Below are 19354 nucleotides of genomic sequence, written 5' to 3' on the forward strand. Positions count from 1 at the left end.
ACAGTCTTGCTTTACTCTTGTACATTACGCTTCGTACTCTTGTAAATCAGGCTTCACCAAGGAAGGAAACAAACGCTCAAAGAAAAGAGCATCAGAGTCAGGGTCAAGGAGATCCACTGGTTGCAACTTAGCGGCAGAAAGTCTAAAATAATCACCTCATTCAGCAACTGTTTCTAACTCAGCTGGGAACCGTTTCTCTGTTCTGTTCCCGGGTGATGATAAAACGGTGTGATCGGCCATAAAAACTCTGTACCCTGGCTGTTCGAGGCCACGCTCTGATCAAGAGTGTTGGTCCCGATCGGTCGGCCTTGCCTCTCATTGCAATAAACTTTGTTGTGACTGTCACTGGTGCCCGTAGCATTCTGTTTCAGGAGTCGTGTGGATGCAACATTCGGTGCATTGGCCGGGAAAGTGAAAGGTCTGAAACAGGGCCCTTTCCTCGGACTGCTCCGCCGACCCCTGGGAGGAGGCTTGGGATTGGGAGAGGTAAGGAATTCTTGGAGCGCGCCATTTGAATGACTCAGGAGGGTCTGCTGGACGCGGCTATAGACCCAGAGTCAGGGATCCTACCGGGACGCCGGTGGGCCCCATTTGGTTTGGTTTTTGTCAAGAAGGATCCTATTTTCAGGTGGCTGCCACGGCCTACTGGCCTTGAGATCTCGAACTTGTGTTTTCTTCGTGTCTTAATTGTCTTCTTCCTGTTGACTGTTTGTGCGTCCTTGTCAGTTCTGCCTATCTTTGTCATGGGTCAAAATCAGAGCACCCCCACCCCTCTGAGTCTCGTACTAACCCATTTCCAGGACTATAAAAAAGCTGCCTCAGTGTTTGGCCTCCATGTTAAGAAGCCAGTCCTTCGAACTCTCTGCGAGGTGGAATGGACCAGCTTTCAGGTCGAATGGCCTCCACAGGGGACCTTTGACCTTTCTTTGGTATATAAGGTTCATGATATTGTCTTTTCTAGGCACGAAGACAAAATCCCATACATTGGAGCGTGGAGAACCCTCATTGAAAACCCTCCAGATTGGTTAAAACTTCTCCTTCCCCTTCCCCTTCCCCCTCACCTCCCTAAAGTACAGGCTTTGCTGCTCAAAGGCCGCCCATTTGGAGCTCAGAATAAGAATCTTGATGGGACTAAGCAGCCACCCCCTCTATCACCTGCACCGGAGGAAGAAAAAGAAACTTACCACTCGCCGCCCTATAGTTCTCGCTCAAAGAATATGGGTCAAGATGCTTCAGATCAGGAGGCAAGCCCGAGTCGGGACACTCCCCTGAGCCCGTCTCACACCTGGTCAGGGACTCCCTTCCATCCCCCTCCCGCTGCCCGACCCCTTCGTCCAAGGCCACCCCTGCAGGGTGATGTCCGACCCTTTATGACTTATGTACCCTTCTCCACTAGCGACCTTTACAATTGGAAGCTTCGAAACCCCTCGTTCTCAGAGAAACCCCAAGCATTAATTTCTCTCCTTGAAACTATATTTGTGACCCATCAGCCAACCCGGGATGACTGCCAGCAGCTGTCGCAAGTTCTCTTCACCACTGAGGAGCGAGGTAAGATCCGTCGCGAGGCTCAGAAATTAGTGATGGGACCAAACGGGCAACCCACCGAGGATCCCGCTGTAGTCGAGGAAGCCTTTCCTTCCTCGCATCCTGAAAATTGGGACCCAAACACTCCTCACAGTAGGCGATCATTGACTCTATTTCACCAGACTCTACTGGGAGGTCTCCGAGCGGCTGCCCGCCGGCCCACAAACATGTCTAAGGTAACAGAAGTCATACAGGGGACCGAGGAAAGCCCCTCGGCCTTCTTAGAAAGGCTCGTGGAGGCGTACCGCACCATTACCCCTGTAGGCCCGGAGGCACCTCAAAACAGAAGGGCATTAAATCTGGCCTTTGTCTCACAGGCAGCCCCAGACATTCAGAAAAAGTTACAAAACTTTGATGGGTTGAAAGGAAAAAATTTATCTGAGTTAGTTGAAATAGCCCAAAACCTTTTTAACAGTAGGGATTCTCAGGAAGAAAGACAGACACAAAAATTGACTAGGGGGGTAACACCCGTCCTGGATGCCCGCGAGGGAAGAGGACCCCAAACGCCCAAAGAATTCTGGTCTGGGCCAAAGAAAAAAGACAGACAAAGGGTTAGAGCGCCACTAGGAAAAAACCAATGTGCATATTGCAAACAAGAGGGACACTGGAAGAAAGATTGCCCCAACTTAGCCCAACGCAAAACTCGGCCACCCCAGGCGTCGATAATGACAGTTGATTCCGACTGACGGGACCACGGCTCGGTGGCCCCTTCTGAGCCTTTGGTTACTGCTAATATAGGGGGCCAGCCTAAGACTTTCTTGGTGGACATTGGGGCAGCCTTTTCAGTTCTAAAACAAGATCCTGGCCCCACCAGGCGAGGAGCAACCCTGGTGCAAGTCTGGGTCCCAGACTTGTAAATGGACCACCGAACGACGAGTAGATTTCGGCCGTAAAACTGTCACACATTCTTTCCCAATCATGCCTGAATGCCCCTGCCCTGGATTACTAGGTGGAGACCTACTACATTAACTAACGGCTTCTTTGAAATTCACTAAAGGGGGTATGCGTATTAAAGTCGGCCAGGATGGCCCAACAACCGTAATGGCGACTGTGCCACTTGGGGAAGAGGACCTGCTCACTCCGGTGCCTAATGGAAGTGTCCATGCAGTCGATCCCCTCCTCAAAAGCCTCCAGGCGGGCTTCCCCCAGGTATGAGCTGAGACCAATCCACCCGGGGCTGGCGATTCATCAAGCTCCGATAATAGTGGAACTTAAGGCATCCGCGCTTCGGGTAAGACTAATATCCCACGTCCCGGGAGGCTCGGCGGGGAATCGCCGTTCACATCAAGTGTTTGCGTGACTCCAGCATTTTGATCCCATGCAAGTCGCCATGCAACATCCCGCTTCTCCCTGTCCGGAAGCCTAACTCATCCGATTTCCGGCCAGTTCAGGACCTAAGAGCAGTAAACGCCAGGGCAATGGACATTCATCCCACTGTACCCAACCCTCATACTCTCCTTAGTTTGCTTCCCCCTTCTCAGGTGTATTATATACAGTTCTGGACTTAAAAGATGCCTTCTTTGCCATCCCGCTGGCCCCACAAAGCCAGCCACTATTTGCATTTGGATGGACTGATCCTGAAGAGGGAAAAGCCGGACAGCTCACCTGGACGCGACTCCCCCAGGGATTTAAAAATTCTCCTACTCTTTTTAATGAGGCCCTGCCCCAGGATTTAGAGCCATTTCGAATCTCGAACCCGCAGGTAACTCTATTGCAATATGTTGATGAGATCTTGTTGGCGGCCCCCTCTCGTTTAGGATGCCTGAAGTGCCACCAAAGGACTCTTGAGTCTTCTGCGAAAACTGGGGTACCGAGTGTCAGCCAGAAAAGCGCAGATCTGTCGTGCTGCGGTGACCTATTTAGGTGACAACCTTAAACAAGGTAAGCGCTATCTCGGTGAACAAAGAATTCGGGCTATACTCGATATTCCTCAGCCTAGAACTCGCAAACAAGTCCGCGAGTTCCTTGGGGCGGCAGGCCACTGCAGACTATGGATACCTGGCTTTGCTGAACAGGCAGCCCCTTTGTATGCCGCTCTCAAGGGGTCTCCGGAGTCCTTCACATGGGGGGAGACTCAAACTAAAGCCTTCCAGGCCTTACGAGATGCTCTCACGACCCCACCGGCCTGGGCCCTGCCAGATCCCACCAAGCCATTCCATTTGTTTGTAGCCGAAAAAGGGGGGGTGGGGTAGCCAAAGGAGTTCTGACTCAGCGCCTGGGAACTTGGCACCAACCGGTGGCCTATTTATCCAAACGGCTGGACCCAGTTGCTTCCGGGTGGCCCCCACGCGTTCGACAAATTGCCGCCACTGCTCTCCTAGTTAAAGCCGCAGACAAACTAACCTTGGGGCAGGCATTGTCTGTCACGGGGCCCCACGAAGTGGAGGCTTTGCTGCGGGCTCCCCCAGAGCGATGGCTGTCAAATGCTCGGATTACCCAATATCAAGCATTGCTCCTCGACCGGCCCTGAATACGTCTTTGTGCCCCCGCGGCCTTAAACCCAGCCACTTTGCTGCCCGAAGGACAAGGTCCCCCTCTGCACTCTTGCCCAGAAACCTTGGCGATGATCTCGTCCCTCCGCTCCGATCTTACGGACGTGCCCTTACAGGACGTTGATATCAACAGGACCCTGATATCAGCATGTTTTCAGGCGGCAGTGGTTTGGTGTTTCAAGGGCAAAGGCATGCCCGCGCTGCAGCGATGACAGACCGCGAGGTTCTATGGCAACAGAGCCTTCCCCCCCACCCCGGGAACTTCAGCCCAGCGCGCAGAGCTCATGGCGCTAACAAAAGCCCTAAAACTCGAAAGAAACAAGGCAGTTAATATTTATACGGACCGCCGCTATGCTTTTGCCCCCGCCCATGTGCACGGATCCATTTATCAAGAGCGCAGCCTCCTCACGAGGGAAGGCAAGGCCGTCAAAAACAAAGCTAAAATTTTAGACCTTCTGGCTGCCGTCTGGGAACCTGCAAAACTGGCGGATCATTCACTGCCGGGGACATCAAAAAGGCGACTCCCTAGAGGCAGTCGGAAACCGCCTGGCTGATGCAGCAGCCCGAGAAGCTGTCCTAACTAAAAGTGAAAGTGCCTTGCAGCTACCCATCTTGACCGGTCCTGCTTCCCCCGGAGCCCAGTTGCACTCCTAAAGATTTGGAGCGGGTTTCCAGAAAAGGGGGGAAGTAAGATGCCGGGACAAAAGTGGTTTCAGGATCCTGAAGGTAAGATACTCCTACCCGCGGCACTCGGGCGGCGCATGGTGGGTCAGCTCCACCAAGGGACTCATCTGGGGAAGAGGAGGATGGCGCTTAGTGCGGAAAAAGTTCAGGGCGCAAGGGCTGGGAGAAGAGATTGAAGAGGTGGTTGAAAGATGTGTAAGTTGCGCCCAAGTCAATCAGGCCGGTTGGGGGAAGTAGATTTCACTGAAATTAAACCAGGGGAATACGGGTACAAATACCTGCTTGTTTTTGTAGACACCTTCTCCGGGTGGGTCGAGCCTTTCGTCACTAAATCAGAAACGGCTCAGGCGACAGTTAAGAAATTATTAAATGAGATAATTCCTGGATTCGGGCTGCCTCTGAGCATAGGATCGGACAATGGCCCGGCCTTCACGGCGCAGGTGTCCCGGGGTCTAGCCCGGGCACTGGGAGTAGATTGGAAATTACATTGTGCATATAGACCCCAGAGCTCGGGTCAGGTGGAAAGGATGAATCGGACCCTAAAAGAGACCTGAACCAAATTGTCCCTTGAGACGGGCGAAAATTGGGTCGATGTCCTGCCTCTTGCCCTTTTGCGAGCGTGTTTTACTCCATTTGTCAAGGGATTTTCCCCTTGTGAAATTTTATTTGGCAGACCTCCACCTATCCTGCCGAGGCTAGGAGACGACAGAATGGAACAGTTGGAACAGGACCAGTTGCTGGCTTCACTCGTGGCCCTGCAACATGTACAGAAGGAAATAACCAGGCCCTTGAGAGAAGCCTTCGCTCATCCTCCTGTTCTTCCCCACCCCTTTCAACCAGGAGACTTAGTCTGGGTCAAGAGGCACGAGCCTAAAACCCTGGAGCCACGCCGGAAAGGACCGCACGCTGTGATCCTGACTACACCCGTGGCCGTGAAGATAGACAGTGTCCGAACCTGGATTCATCACTCTCAGGTCAAGAAAAACTGCGTGAAGGCGGGAACACCCCCAGACTGATACGGAACCGGATAACGAACACAGTGGAAGGTCCGAAGGCACCCAGAGGATCCTTTAAAGCTAAGACTGATGTGGGCGTAATAATAATAATTGTCTGGGTTTGTATAATGGTAAGCGTGGGGGACTGTACAGAATTGCATCCCTTATCTTTTTGGCCATACCAAGGGGAACTCAGGGACACTGTCACAGGGTAGGTGATAGCATCTAATACCTCTTCCCTGTGCCTTGGTTTTTGTTTGATTTATGCGACTTGGTGGGGGACTCATGGGGGACTTTAATTACTAATTATAAACAGCCAACGGGCTTTGCTCCTCCGGTCCCCCAAAACCCCTATATGGTTACGTATGGATGTGGACACAGGGATCAAGAACAAAAATTGGCTGACATACCAGGGTTATACAGTTGCCCTGCAAATAGAAAGGTCAAATGCGAAGGAAAAGGCCAATACCATTGTGCAAAATGGGGTTATGAAACGCTGGCTCCCTGGCTGGCGGGACAGGGCCATGACCCCTTAACCACCCTCCTTAGAACTCCAGATCCCAAATGTAAGACCCAAGGAAAAGGCAACCCAACAAAAATATGTTTAAAAAAGGTTTCTAGTTCCCGTACCTTTTCCTCTTCCTGGGACACTGGATACGCTTGGGGTCTCAGGATGTCCGCTCCAAGAGTTGACAAAGGCATTTCCTTTACTATACAAAGGGTTAAAAAAAAAAAAAACTCCACCCAATCCGGTAGAGCCAAACAAGGACATGATTTTACACCCCCTGCTCTTTCCGACTGTTCCTTCCCAACCTACCCTGCGATCGGATGCCCCCACAAAGTCAGAATTACCAACTACAGGTCATATCCAGAACCCATTCTCCCCTGAGACGCATTGGCCAAATGCAGTAGATTCTATGTATGCTTGGCTAAATTCATCTCACACCGAGATTGTACAAGATTGTTGGCTGTGTTTAAACCCTAACCCCCGTATTATGTGGGAATGGCTACAAATGCCAGCATTAGACAAGACATAGAAAAGCCTGTCATAAAATTGCTAAATCCAAGCATGTCATTGTCCCCTTGGGGTTCACAACCAATTTTAACCCTAGGAGACCTCCAAGGACAGGGTCGGTGCATAGTGTCCCGAGAATATAATTCCACTCCTAGTGGGACTGGGAATTGCGGGACCCACAGCTATTGGAACTGCTGGACTCATTGTGGGGGACGAAAATTTCAAAACTGTAAGCGAGCAAGTAGACCGAGACCTAGGCTACTTGGAAACTTCAATTTCTCGGCCGGAACACCAACTAGACTCTTTAGCCGAGGTTGTATTACAAAACAGAAGAGGGCTTGATTTACTCTTCATGAAGGAAGGGGGCCTCTGCATGGCCCTCGGAGAAATGTGCTGTTTTCATGCCAACAATTCCGGAGTAATCCGAGACACTCTCAGTTTGGTCAGGGATAATCTTAGGACCAGGGAACGTGCCTTGGAGGCCAGCGATAATTGGTATCAGAGTTTATTCTCTTGGTCCCCCTGGCTCACATCACTGCTCACCGCCGTAGCTAGGCCATTGCTATTGGTACTTCTCGGGTTAACTATCGGCCCGCGCATTATCAATTGGTTAGTACAGTAGGTCAAGAGGCGAGTTGGTGAAACAAAAATAATGATGATTAGGTCCAACTATGTCCCCTTAGTTCCTAACAATGAATCGAGGGATTGATTCACTGACAAGAAAAGGGGGAAATGTAAGGGTTAAATTGTAGTGTGGGGCTAATTGTAGCTTGAAAAATAACAGCTTTGTTCCCACACTGAAGGTCAAGAGATAACAGCCTTGCTTTACGCTTGTAAATTACGCTTCGTACTCTTGTAAATCAGGCTTCACCAAGGAAGGAAACAAACGCTCAAAGAAAAGAGCATCAGAGGCAGGGTCAAGGAGATCCACTGGTTGCAACTCAGGGGCAGAAAGTCTAAAATAATCACCTCATTCGGCAACTGTTTCTAACTCAGCTGGGGACTGTTTCTCTGTTCTGTTCCCAGGTAATGATAAAACGATGTGATCGGCTTTAAAAACTCTGTACCTCTGCTGTTTCGGGGTCACAATCGGTCAGCCTTGCTTCTCATTGCAATAAATTTTGTTGTGACTGTCACTGGTGCCCGTAGCATTCTGTTTCAGGAGTCGTGTGGATGCAACAAAGTGTTTTTATTTTTTTTTAATCGGTAGCTTTATGTGGTTGTTTTTCATAACACCTTTTTTGAGATGTAATGCACGTACCATAAAATGTAACCTTCTAATGTTTACAATTCTGTGGACTTTGGTATATTCACAGCCTTGTGCAACCATCCCCGCTGTGTAATTGGAGAACATATTCATCACCCCAAAAAGAAGCTCAGTAGCCACCAGCAGTCCTTCTCCTTTCCTCCCTTCCCCCCAACACGTGGCATTCACAGGTCTACTCTCTGCCTCCATAGAGTTGCCCATTTCGGATATTTCACGGAAACGAAATCACGTAATACGTGGCCTTTTGCGTCTGGCTTCCTTCACTTCGCGTCATGCTTTCAAGAGTCGCCCACACTGTAGCATCATCCTGCTTCATTCCTTTTTTACGCCCAAATAATACTCCATAGTGTAGATCTACTACCCTGTGTCCCCATTCATCACCTCTCGGGTCATTTGAGTTGTTTCCACTTTGGGGCTATTGTGAGTTGGTTGCTATGAACGTTGGTGTACAAGTATTGGTCTGAATACCTGCTTTCAATTCCTTTGGTTGTACGGCGGCTAGGGCAACTATCGGGGCATAGGGTAACTTTGTGAGGACTCGCCAGGCTGTTTTCCACAGAGATGGCACCTTTTTACATTCCCGCCGGCAAGGTGATGGATGAGCCTTCTGATTTCTCCACGTCCTTGTCAATACCTGTTATTATTATTATTTTTTTGATTATAGTCAACCCAGTGGGTATAACGTGGCATCTCACTGTGGTTTCGATTTGCATTTCCCAAATGACTAATCTGTTGAACCTCTCTTGCAAGCCTCTGATTAATTGTGATTAATTTTCCGAGTTCTGAAAAAGGTGATTTTTATATCTCCTTGTAAGTACTCACATTGTTTTTCGGTGAGGGGGGAGATTCGTGGAGGTCCCCACTTTGCCATTTCAAAAGGGCCACTGTCCTTGCGGACCTCTTGGTGGATAACACGGGCCACGGTACCGTCATCACCCTGTCTTAGGGTTGTTTCTACAACACAGCCTAACAGCATAATCAGGAAAGGATGAGGGGCTCCTGGGTGGCTCAGTCAGTTAAGCGGCTGACTCCTGGTTTCCACTCAGGTCATGATCTCCCCGGTTTCGTGAGTTCAAGTCCCGTGTTGGGCTCTGCGCTGGCAGCATGGAGCCTGCTAGGGATTCTCTATCTCCCTCTCTCTCTGCCCCTCCCCCACTCTCCCTATGCCTCTGTCTCTCTCAAAAATAACCATTAAAAACATTATTTAGGGGCGCCTGGGTGGCTTAGTCGGTTAAGCGTCCAACTTCGGCTCGGGTCGTGATCTCGCAGTCCGTGAGTTCGAGCCCCGCGTCGGGCTCTGTGCTGACAGCTCAGAGCCTGGAGCCTGTTTCGGATTCTGTGTCTCCCTCTCTCTGACCCTCCCCCGTTCACGCTCTGTCTCTGTCTGTCTCAAAGATAAATAAAGGGTAAAAAAAGTTTTTTAATTATTTAAAAAATAAAAACAAATAAATAAATAAACTTTAAAAATAAATAAATAAGACAAAATTCAGTCCCTCGGTTTCACTAGACACAATCCAAGTGCCTAGTAGCCATATGTGCCTACTGTATAGGAGAGCACAGATCTAGAACATTTCTGCCATTGCCTCTTCCAGATACATCCTCTCCAGCTGTCTTCAAGCATGCGATGGGTTTTGGAGTCCAATGGCTCAAGAAGCCCAGGGCATCAAGTCTCCTTCATTTTCGAGGGGGCACCTTTCCTAATGGGTGCTGATTACTTTTAATGAACAAGGTAATGAATGTTTGAAGAATATGACTTTTCTGGGTCATTTCCTACTCCTTCTAGATGGAAATTTCCAGAGCAGCTCTGCGCAAGAGAAGATAACAAAAGAAAATACCCTCGAAAATATCTTAAATAGTGCTACCGTTGTTATTGGCTCCCGGGTCCCAGGACCATTTCTCTCTTTAGCAAGCCCTCGCTCAAGGGCAACCCGAGGTCCGTTGTCATATAATCCTAGACAGGTCTCCTGGTTCCCCAGGCAGGGCTGTTGCCAGCATAACCACCTGCCTCTCATAGACCAGCAGCTGGTCTCAGAAGGATTTAGTAAGGGTTACAGTGATAAAGTTTTTTTTGGGGGGGTCGGTTCATGGGGTCCAGAGCTGATGGCCAAGAAAGAATTCTTGAAGACGTCTTTGGTACCAAAAGGTGGTTTTATTCAAGCACGGGGACAGGACCCATGGGCAGGAAGAGCTGACAGGTAACTAATTATATACCCTCAGGTAGAGAGGTGGTCAGGGATAAAGTAAGTCTCGGAGGTATTTTGGAAGCAAGGTTTAGGGGCTAGCTGTTGCTAGGGAAACACCACTTATTACTGGTTAATAAAACCCCAGTCATGAGACTCTTCAGATGTATATCAGGGGCCATAACCTCGGGGGTATGATTGCCTGCACATATCTTGGGGCAGTGGAGATAAAGGAAGTAAACTTACAGGGTCCTTGAGGTTGGGATAATGTTGAGCTAAGGTTCTCTTTTGCCCCCAGCAAAGTGTCATCCTTACGGCAGCTGAGCTCCTAGAGGGAGGTCACTCTGCCGGTTTCAAGGACTTGTCAGGGGGCTGCCGGCAGTAAGGGAATTTCGTTTTTCATTTGCCTTAGTTTCCCATATTACCGTGGTAAGCACGTAAACACCTCCCCTTGGTTCTTGGGTAGCCAGGAGTGTCCGAGGAATATCACCCATATTCCGCCTGGGGGTTGGGTGGGGGGCTGCTAGCTTGTGCTTTGCCCCTTAGCTTGCCCCACGCTCCCTCATCAATAATGTAGATCCATTCAGATGGGGCTCCTGGATGGCTCCGTCCATTAAGTGTCCGACTTCGGCTCAGGTCAGGTTCTTGTGGTTCGTGAGTTCGAGCCCCATGTCGGGCTCTGTGCTGACAGCTCAGAGCCTGGAGCCTGCTTCAGATTCTGTGTGTGTGTGTGTGTGTGTGTGTGTGTCTGACCCTCTCCTGCTCACACTCTGCCTCAAAAATAAATAAATAAACATAAAAAATTACAAAATCATACTATAGATCCATTGAGGAGAAATGCAGCAGCTGAGAGGCCCAAGTCAAGAGAAGGGCGACCAACAGCATGGTCCTGGCCCAGCGCTGGCTTCAAGGAAAGGGACGCTGTGACTTTAGCTGCGAATGACTGAACGCAGCCACCCTGAAGGATGTGCAACCTGTCCCCACACTCGGGGGGGTCCCACATTTGGTTCAATGCTCTGCTGCCACATCTGGGAATTCTTTTTTTTTTTTTAAGTTTATTTATTTATTTTGAGAGAGAAAGAGCACGAGCGAGCCAGGGAGGGGCAGAGAGAGAAGGGGAGAGAGAGAATCTTCACCAGGCTCTGTACTGTCAGCGCAGAGCCGGACGCAGGGCTCAAACTCACGCACCGCGAGATCATGACCTGAGCTGAAACCAAGAGTTGGACGCTCAACCGAATGAGCCACCCAGGCGCCCCGCCATCTTGAAATTCTTAATCATCTTGGAACAAGGAGCCCTGGGCCCTTCAACTCATGCGGCTGGTCCCATCCGCAGAAAGTCGAGTCTTTTCCGTGGGAGGCGTTAATCTGTGAGCAAGAGCCAGAACTGGCAAGAGAAGAGACATGGGGAGGGACTGGATGGGGCTCTGAGGGAAGAGCTGGCCCACAGGCTCTGTCTCTCTCTCTCCTTCAAAAATAAACATTAGAAAAAACTTTTTTCATTAAAAAAAAAAGAGAACAAAGAGAAGAGGTGGGGTGCAGGGGGGCTTCCAGCCACAGAGAAGACAAGGAACAGGGGCTGACTGCCCATATGGGGCCCACGTCGAAGGCATGATGAGTGAGAATGGGCCCAACCCCCGGCCACAGGAAGGGCACTCTGCTCCAGGCACGTGGGCAACATTTCTCTCCTCTGCTGGCCTCAGCTTCGCCAGTTAAGGGGATTTGCTTTTTCTCACCCTCCCAACCCCAGTCAATATGCCTGTGGTGGAATGAACTTTTATGTGTCACCTTCCTACGCCCACTGCTGCAGGTACGACCGTCCTGCTACTCAGCCTCCCCTACCACATACACTCTCCGCGCCGGCAGATGTGACATCACTAAGATGAGTAAAGACAGGGAGACTTGGTCTGCATGTTAACACATCCTGATCAGGTCCTCCCTGACGAAGGGAAGAAAGAAAGAAAGAAAGAAAGAAAGAAAGAAAGAAAGAAAGAAAGAAAGAAAGAAAGAAAGAAAGAAAGAAAGAAAGAAAGAAAAGAAAGAAAGAAAGAAAGAAAAGAAAGAAAGAAGAAAGAAAGAAAGAAAGAAAGAAAAAGGAAGGAAGGAAGGAAGGAAGGAAGGAAGGAAGGAAAAAGAAAAAGGCTGATTTGTCTTAGAACTGCTTAACACAAAGTATCTGAAGGACCTACGAATTCCTCCCCTTAAGGTACAAGCTGTCAAGGGGGCACTTGGGTGGCCCAGTCAGTTAAGCCTTCCACTTCGGCTCAGGTCATGGTCTCACAGTTCGTGGGTTCGAGCCCCGCGTCGGGCTGTGTGCCGACAGCTCGGAGCCTGGAGCCTGCTTCGGATTCTGTCTCTCTCTCTCAAAAATAAATAAACGTTAAAAAAAAGAAAGATACAAGCTGTCAAGGATCTGTTATTGCCCTTCCAAGACACGGGCAGTGGCAGAGACGCAAACAAAGCAAAAGAGAATTGAAGGTGAGGGGGGGAGAGAACTTGCAAAGGTCTCCAAAGTAGCCACTGGAGGAACTTCTTGGAAGGACGGGACTCCAGTGGAAGTGTGCATGGTCTGGGGACCCGCAGAGCCGCCTCAGGGGCCCCCGGGGGTTCAGGCGTTTAAGGGGTAAAAGCTTGCTTGCCGCAGAAATGTGACTCTTCAGAGAAACTCTGATAACATATAACAAAGGTTTCTGTGTTGTAAGTTGGTTTTACCAGAACGTGGACAGTTTATTCTCTTCCCCAGCTTTTGCTTAACTTCATGTAAACCGGTAAAAACTAAGAACTGACAAGACTCCTTTAATGTCCATTTGAGGCAAATTTTTTTTTGTTTTAATATTTAAAAAAAAATTATTTTAATGTTTATTTTTGAGACAGAGAGAGCCAGAGCGTGGGTGGGGGAGGGGCAGAGAGAGAGAGAGAGAGACGGGGAGACACAGAATCCGAAGCAGGCTCCGGGCTCCGAGCTGTCGGCACACAGCCCGACGCGGGGCTCGAACTCACAAACCTCGAGATCAGTGACCGTGACCCGAACCGAAGTCGGACGCTTACCGGACTGAGCCAGCCAGGCGGCCCTGAAGCAAAATTTTCAGCAAACTTAAAATGATCATTCTTCATTCAGCGCGCCAAACGGGATAACCATTACTTCTCGGCAAGCCAGGCAACATATTTCTGATGTTTAAAAAGTGACCGAGTGACATCAGAACATAAAGAGAGACTTAAATCTTACACACAGAAGTGGAAATAGCTAAATGTCAGCTTTTATCTGAAAAGGGCTCCAAAGTCGACTTTTTTTTTTTTTTTTTTTTTTTTGCCGGATTAGGAGAGGAGATATAACTATTGAAATAGACAAGAAAACAAGGTACGGAATCGTGAAAGAACAGATCGTCAGAGTCAGTCTGATAATTACGAAAAATACGATGTCAGAGTAAGCTCATTCTGACTGTGAGGACGAGTTGAAAACTGCGGTCTACCAAAAGTAGGACAAGGTATAAAAACCGTAGCTTTAATTCCACGTAAATGGACCTGAAAATGCACCATAGCTGCGTGGCCACTCGCTAGCTACGTGTGTACATTCAGGGTGTTGGCTTTGTTCAGTAATAAACAATCAGCTAATTCTAAAAAAGGAAACAGAAAAAATTCGCGTCCTTGAGAGCTCCGTCTCCCGGGCCCACCTTGCGCACCGTCTCGTCTTCCTGAAAATGTATTCTTTTCCCAGGATGAGCCAGAGGAATATTTGAATTTCTTTTTTTTTTTTTGAAACTTTTTAACTTTTTTTGAAGTTTATGTTTTGAGAGACAGAGTGGGGGGGGGAGGGGCAGAGAGAGAGAGACAGAGAGACAGAGACAGAGACAGAGAGCATCCCAAGTAGGCTCCATACCACCAGCACGGAGTCCGACGCGGGGCTCCAACTCACTAACTGTGAGATCGTGACCTGAGCAGAAACCACGAGTCAGACGCTGAACCGACTGAGCCACTGGGGCGCCCCGAATATTTGAATTTCTTAAACTTGTCAGACTGTCCGTCCCGAGAAAGCTAGAGCGTCTGGGCCAACAGCCCTCCTGTTAGGGTGAGCACTTAGGCTCAGTCTAGCCCTGGTTCTAGAAGGACAGTTAACACGACGCCCTAAAGAAGAATGTCCAGCCGGTGAGAGCCACCCACCCTGAAGGCTGGACTGGGAAAGTGAGAACAACTGATGTCCTTTTCATCTTTTCCCGTTCATACACGACACTCCCCAAATACACAAGGACCCTTTTCTTCCGAAATTGCTACAGCAGAGCAGGCTTTATTCAGTTAAAACACGCAGGTGGGCTAAACATAAATCCAGGGCCATCTAGACCACACGCCACCCTTGAGTGACCTTGGGAAAGACACTCCCCTCTGGGCAGAGGCAGCTCCCTGAGCAACCAGCTTGGTGAGTGAAGGGTGCCTTGGCACAAGCTGGAAAGAGTCCCAATCCCCACCCCACCCTGGGGGGATACAGCTTCACGGCAAGATGCACAGCTTGGCCAGCAGAACCCAGGCTTAATTTCACCACCTCATTCCCACCCGTTTGGCCAGGTGCGCTTGCTCAGTGAACCGCCTGCACAACTGTACTCAGTGGTTCTGCTTAATCACTAAACAGGAAGCTGTTCTACAGTAGGAGGAAAAGCAGTTCACCTAGCCTGATTCTGATCATGTGCAATGTACTGACACTTCTTCAAATGTCACAGCAATAATTACTTGAGGCCGGTTGACTCAAGAGAATCCCAGGAAAGTGTCAGGTTATATAAAAGGAAGTAAAAAAAAACGTAGACAAACTCAGAAAGACATTTGGGCCTTTGCCAAATAACAGAGGGATAGATGATGTGTCTGTATAGTCAGCTGGAGGTGAGTTCAGTTTCTGCTATATGACCTTAGGTAAGTCATTTAGCCTCAGTTTCCTCATCTGGAAAATGAAAATAAAAGTGTGTACCTCACAGGATTATTCTGAAGATTACAGGAAGTAACATTCCTTCAACTAATACTTACTGAAATACTGAACACTTCTCACATTCCATGCACTGAAACACAACTGTGAATACATAGGCAGGGTTCCCACCATTTAGCATGGGGTCAAAAATAATATAAAATTTCCTGGGGCACCTGGGTGGCTCAGTTGGTTGAGCATCTGACTCTTGATTTCAGCTCCGGTGATGATCCCAAGGTCATGGGATTGAGCCCTGCATCGGGCTCTGCCCTAAGCACGGAGCCTGAGATTCTCTCTCTCTCTCTCTCTCTCTCTGCACCTCTCCGCTGCTCAAGCTCTCTCTGTAAAGTAAATAGATAAGTAAATAAAACAAAAATAATATAAAATTTCCATTAGGATAAGAGTTATGCGAGGGTATAATGGAGGGAAATTTACTTGGTCAAGTGGATTGGGGATAGTTTCCAGTTCGTCTGTGATCTGAAAAAAGAATGGAGGCTACCAAGCAATGAGAGGGGGAAAGAGACACCCAACCAATGGGAAGGGAATGTGCAAGAGTCCTGTGGCAGGAGGAAGCTTGGCTTGGTCGTGGAAGCAAGGCCATTGGGGCTGGAGCACAGAAATCAAGGAGAAGAGTAATATCATTGTTGTATCGCTTTGTATGTTGGCTTTTTTTTTTTAAGTTTATTTATTTTGAGGGGAGGAGGGGCAGAGAGAGAAGGAGAGAGAGAATCCCAAGCGGGCTCTGTGCTGTCAGCCTGCTCAACTGACACGGGGCTCAGCCTCACAAACTGTGAGATCATGACCTGAGCCAAAATCAAGAGTCGGTCGCTTAACCAACTGAGCCACCCAGGTTCCCCTATAAAACATGATTAATGAGATCATTTACGTTCTTTGATGGGTCTCTATCCAACACTCCAGGGCCTAGAGGCTTCACCCGCATCAACTCATTTCATTTCACAGCTGCCCTGGAGCCCAACAGCCCTTCCTTGTGGTTTTATACTCATTTGACAAACTAGGAAGCTGCAGTGCAGAGATCAAGCAACCTGCCCAAGGTCACCAAGGGCTCAAAGCCAACCTGAATGGATAGAGTGCAAATCTGCATCCACTCTAGGTTGGGATCTCTACTGGCTGCGGGACCCCAAGCAAATGCCTGCAACTTCCAGCTTCTTGTTTCCTTGGTTCAGGCAACCAAGAATTGGAGTTAGCTCTGCAAAGGTGGGCGCCACCCAGGGGATGAAAGTCCTGTGGCAGACAGACCTGTAGGCTGTAGAAGGAAGAACAAAGGGTGAGTAAAGGTGGGGGGTGGGGGGGGCTTACTGTCTTTGTCACCCACCTCCCTCTCCACCACAGATCAAATCCAATGCCTCAGACAGGATAGGAACTCGGGAAACAGTAGTTCGTTGGTTCAAGGCTCGGGCCCTGAAAGCCCTAGCTTCACATAGCTACGGAAGGGGAAATCTGGGCAGGACGGTTTGAATAGCGATCCCGGATCGCGCCACGCTGCTGCCACCTGGTGGCGCCGTGCCTAAGGGGTAGAGCAATGCCTCCGGGCAACATTCGTGTCCCAAGTAAAGAGAACGCTGATGAACGGTATGCTTGAAAATGGTTAAGATGGTAAGTTGTACGTTATGTGCCTTTACTGTGATATAAAAAAAATAAATAAATGGAAAAAATGAAAGTGTAAAATAAATTAAATTTAAAGAGTGAAATAAGTCCTTTCTCACTCGACTCAGGAGGTAACATTGCTTCTCCTGAGATTAGGTTATAGCATATCATTATCACGTGACAGTTCGAAGTGTTTCTGTCCTGTCTCTGCGCTTCCCTCAAGCCCTTTAAAATTTCCCTTTGGCATCCTTGGAGCAGGGGTGTGATGATCTATTACTGATCATACATACATAGATGTATGATCTAACACACATATATGCCATTGTTATAAATATTATATATTTATGTATACTGCCGCTCTTTGACTCGATTCTCTCAAAGCCTTTATTCAGTTTGCAGTTTCCAAAGATGAAATCTCGACCCTCATGTTCCATCTGATTCCTACTTTGCATCTGCCCCTGCTAAGGTACAAATATATGTGGCATGGGAATGCAAGCTGGTGCAGCCACTCTGGAAAAAAGTATGGAGGTTCCTCAAAAAAACTAAAAGTAGAACTACCCTATGACCCAGCAATGGCACTACTAGGTATTTATCCACGGGATACCTGTGTGCTGTTTCAAAGGGACACATGTACCCCCATGTTTACAGCAGCGCTATCGACAATGGCCACAGTATGGAAAGAGGCCAAACGTCCTTTGATGGATGAATGGATAAAGATGTGGTATATCTACACAAGGGAGTATTACTTGGCAATCAAAGAGAATGAAATCTTGCCATTTGCAACTACGTGGATGGAACTGGAGGGTATTATGCTAAGGGAAATTAGTCAGAGAAAGACAAATATCATATGACTTCACTCACATGATGACTTTAAGAGATAAAACAGATGAACATAAGGGATTGATGATATAGGATCTCATATTAAAGAAAAAATGAGCATTTATACTAGACTGTGTTGCTTATAACACACATAACCCTGTTAAAAATAAAAGTTTTCTTGAGATAATTCACCCTTTAAAATTGTACGATTCAGGGGCGCCTAGGTGACTCAGTCGATTCATCGTCTGGCTTCCGCTCAGGTCACGAACTCGTGGTTCGTGAGTTCGAGCCCCGTGTCCGGCTCTGTGCTGACAGCTCAGAGCCTGGAGCCTGCTTCGGATTCTGTGTCTCCCTCTCTCTCCGTTCCTCCCCCCACTTGCATTCTGTCTCTCTCGTTCCCTCTCTAAAATAAATAAAGATTAAAAAAGTTTTCTAATTGTACAATTCGGTGGTTTTTAACACATCCACCGTGTTACGGATTCACACTGTTGTGCAGCCATCACCACCATCAAATTTTAGAACATTTTCATCACCCTGAAAGGAAAGAAACCCTATACCCGTTAGCAGTCACTCTGCATTCTTCCCTCCCCCAGCTCCTGGCAACCACTAATCTGTCCTCTGTTTCCACACTTTTGCCTCTTCTGGGCGTTTTACGTAAACAGAATCATATACTATGTGGCCTTTTGTTTGTATCTTCTTCCACTTAACATAATGCTTTCAGGGGTCACCTATGTTGTGGCATGTGTCAGTAACTTTATTCCCTTTTATGACTGAATAATACCCCATTGTATGATATACCATATTTTATTTATCCATGAACAGTTGATGGGTATTTGGGTTGTTCCTATTTTGGGTATTATAAACAGTGTCACCGTAAACATTCTTGTAAGCGTTCTTGTATGTTTCAATGCCTCCAATTCTCTTGGATATATACCTAGGAGTGGAATTGCTGAATCCTATGGTAATTCTGTGTTTCCCTGTGTGAGGAGCCGCCAGACTATTTTTTTCACAGTGGCTGCACCATTTTGCATTCTCACCAGCGTGTTTGAGGGTTCTAATTTCTTCATGTCCTCAACAACATTTTCTTATTGCTTATCTCTTTTATTATAGTCTTCCTAGTGGGTGTGAAGAGATAGGATTTGCATCTTCCAAATAACTGATGAGGTTAAGCATGTTTTCATGTGCTTATTGGCTATTTGCATATCGTCTTTGGGGAAATGTCTATTCAAGTCCTTCGTCACCTCTAAATTGGATTGTCTTTTTTTTCTAACATTTATTTTTGAGAGACAGACAGAGACAGGGTGTGAATGGGGAAGGAACAGAGAGAGAGGGAGACACAGAATCAGAAGCAGACTCCAGGCTCTGAGCCGTCAGCACAGAGCCTGATGTGGGGCTTGAACCCACAAACCGCGAAATCACGACCTGAGCTGAAGTCGGACGCTTAATGGACTGAGCCACCCAGGCGCCCCAGGTTGTCTTTTTGTTGTTGAGTCGTAAGAATTCTTTATAATTCCAGATACTAGACCCTTATCACATATATGATTTGCAAATATTTTCTCTTATCCTGTGAATTATCTTTTCACTTTCTTGATAGTGCTCTTTGATGCACAAATATTTTTAATACATGATCTTTTAAAGTGCATTTTTTACAATGTTTATTTATTTTGAGAGAGAGAGAGAGAGAAAGTGTGCATTTGCGCACACATGAGTGGGAGAGGGGCAGAGAGAGAGAGGGAGAGAGAGAACCCCAAGCAGGCTCTGAGCCATCAGT

The 19354-nt window shown here is 48.1% G+C and overlaps 1 protein-coding gene across 2 annotated transcripts; it reads left to right on the forward strand.

Annotated features, from left to right (window-relative positions):
- The first annotated feature begins 568 nt into the window (after positions 1-568).
- On the forward strand, positions 569-7906 carry LOC122484005. Of its 2 annotated transcripts, none has more exons than XM_043581685.1 (2): positions 569-4802; positions 5434-7906. In XM_043581685.1, the coding sequence occupies exon 1, from the start codon at positions 744-746 to the stop codon at positions 2268-2270; it is 1527 nt and encodes a 508-aa protein (XP_043437620.1). In that variant the 5' UTR covers positions 569-743; the 3' UTR covers positions 2271-4802; positions 5434-7906. The 2 variants fall into 2 exon arrangements, with proteins under 2 accessions (XP_043437620.1, XP_043437618.1); XM_043581683.1 differs by having other exon boundaries at positions 5601-6541.
- The last annotated feature ends 11448 nt before the right edge of the window (positions 7907-19354 follow it).

The sequence above is a fragment of the Prionailurus bengalensis genome, chromosome D1 (assembly GCF_016509475.1).
Source record: "Prionailurus bengalensis isolate Pbe53 chromosome D1, Fcat_Pben_1.1_paternal_pri, whole genome shotgun sequence".
NCBI classification, from domain to species: Eukaryota; Metazoa; Chordata; class Mammalia; order Carnivora; family Felidae; genus Prionailurus; species Prionailurus bengalensis.

What these genes read in the sequence shown, in the direction of transcription:
- LOC122484005 (XM_043581685.1), top strand. Translation starts at nt 744, where the DNA reads ATGGGTCAAAATCAGAGCACCCCCACCCCTCTGAGTCTCGTACTAACC.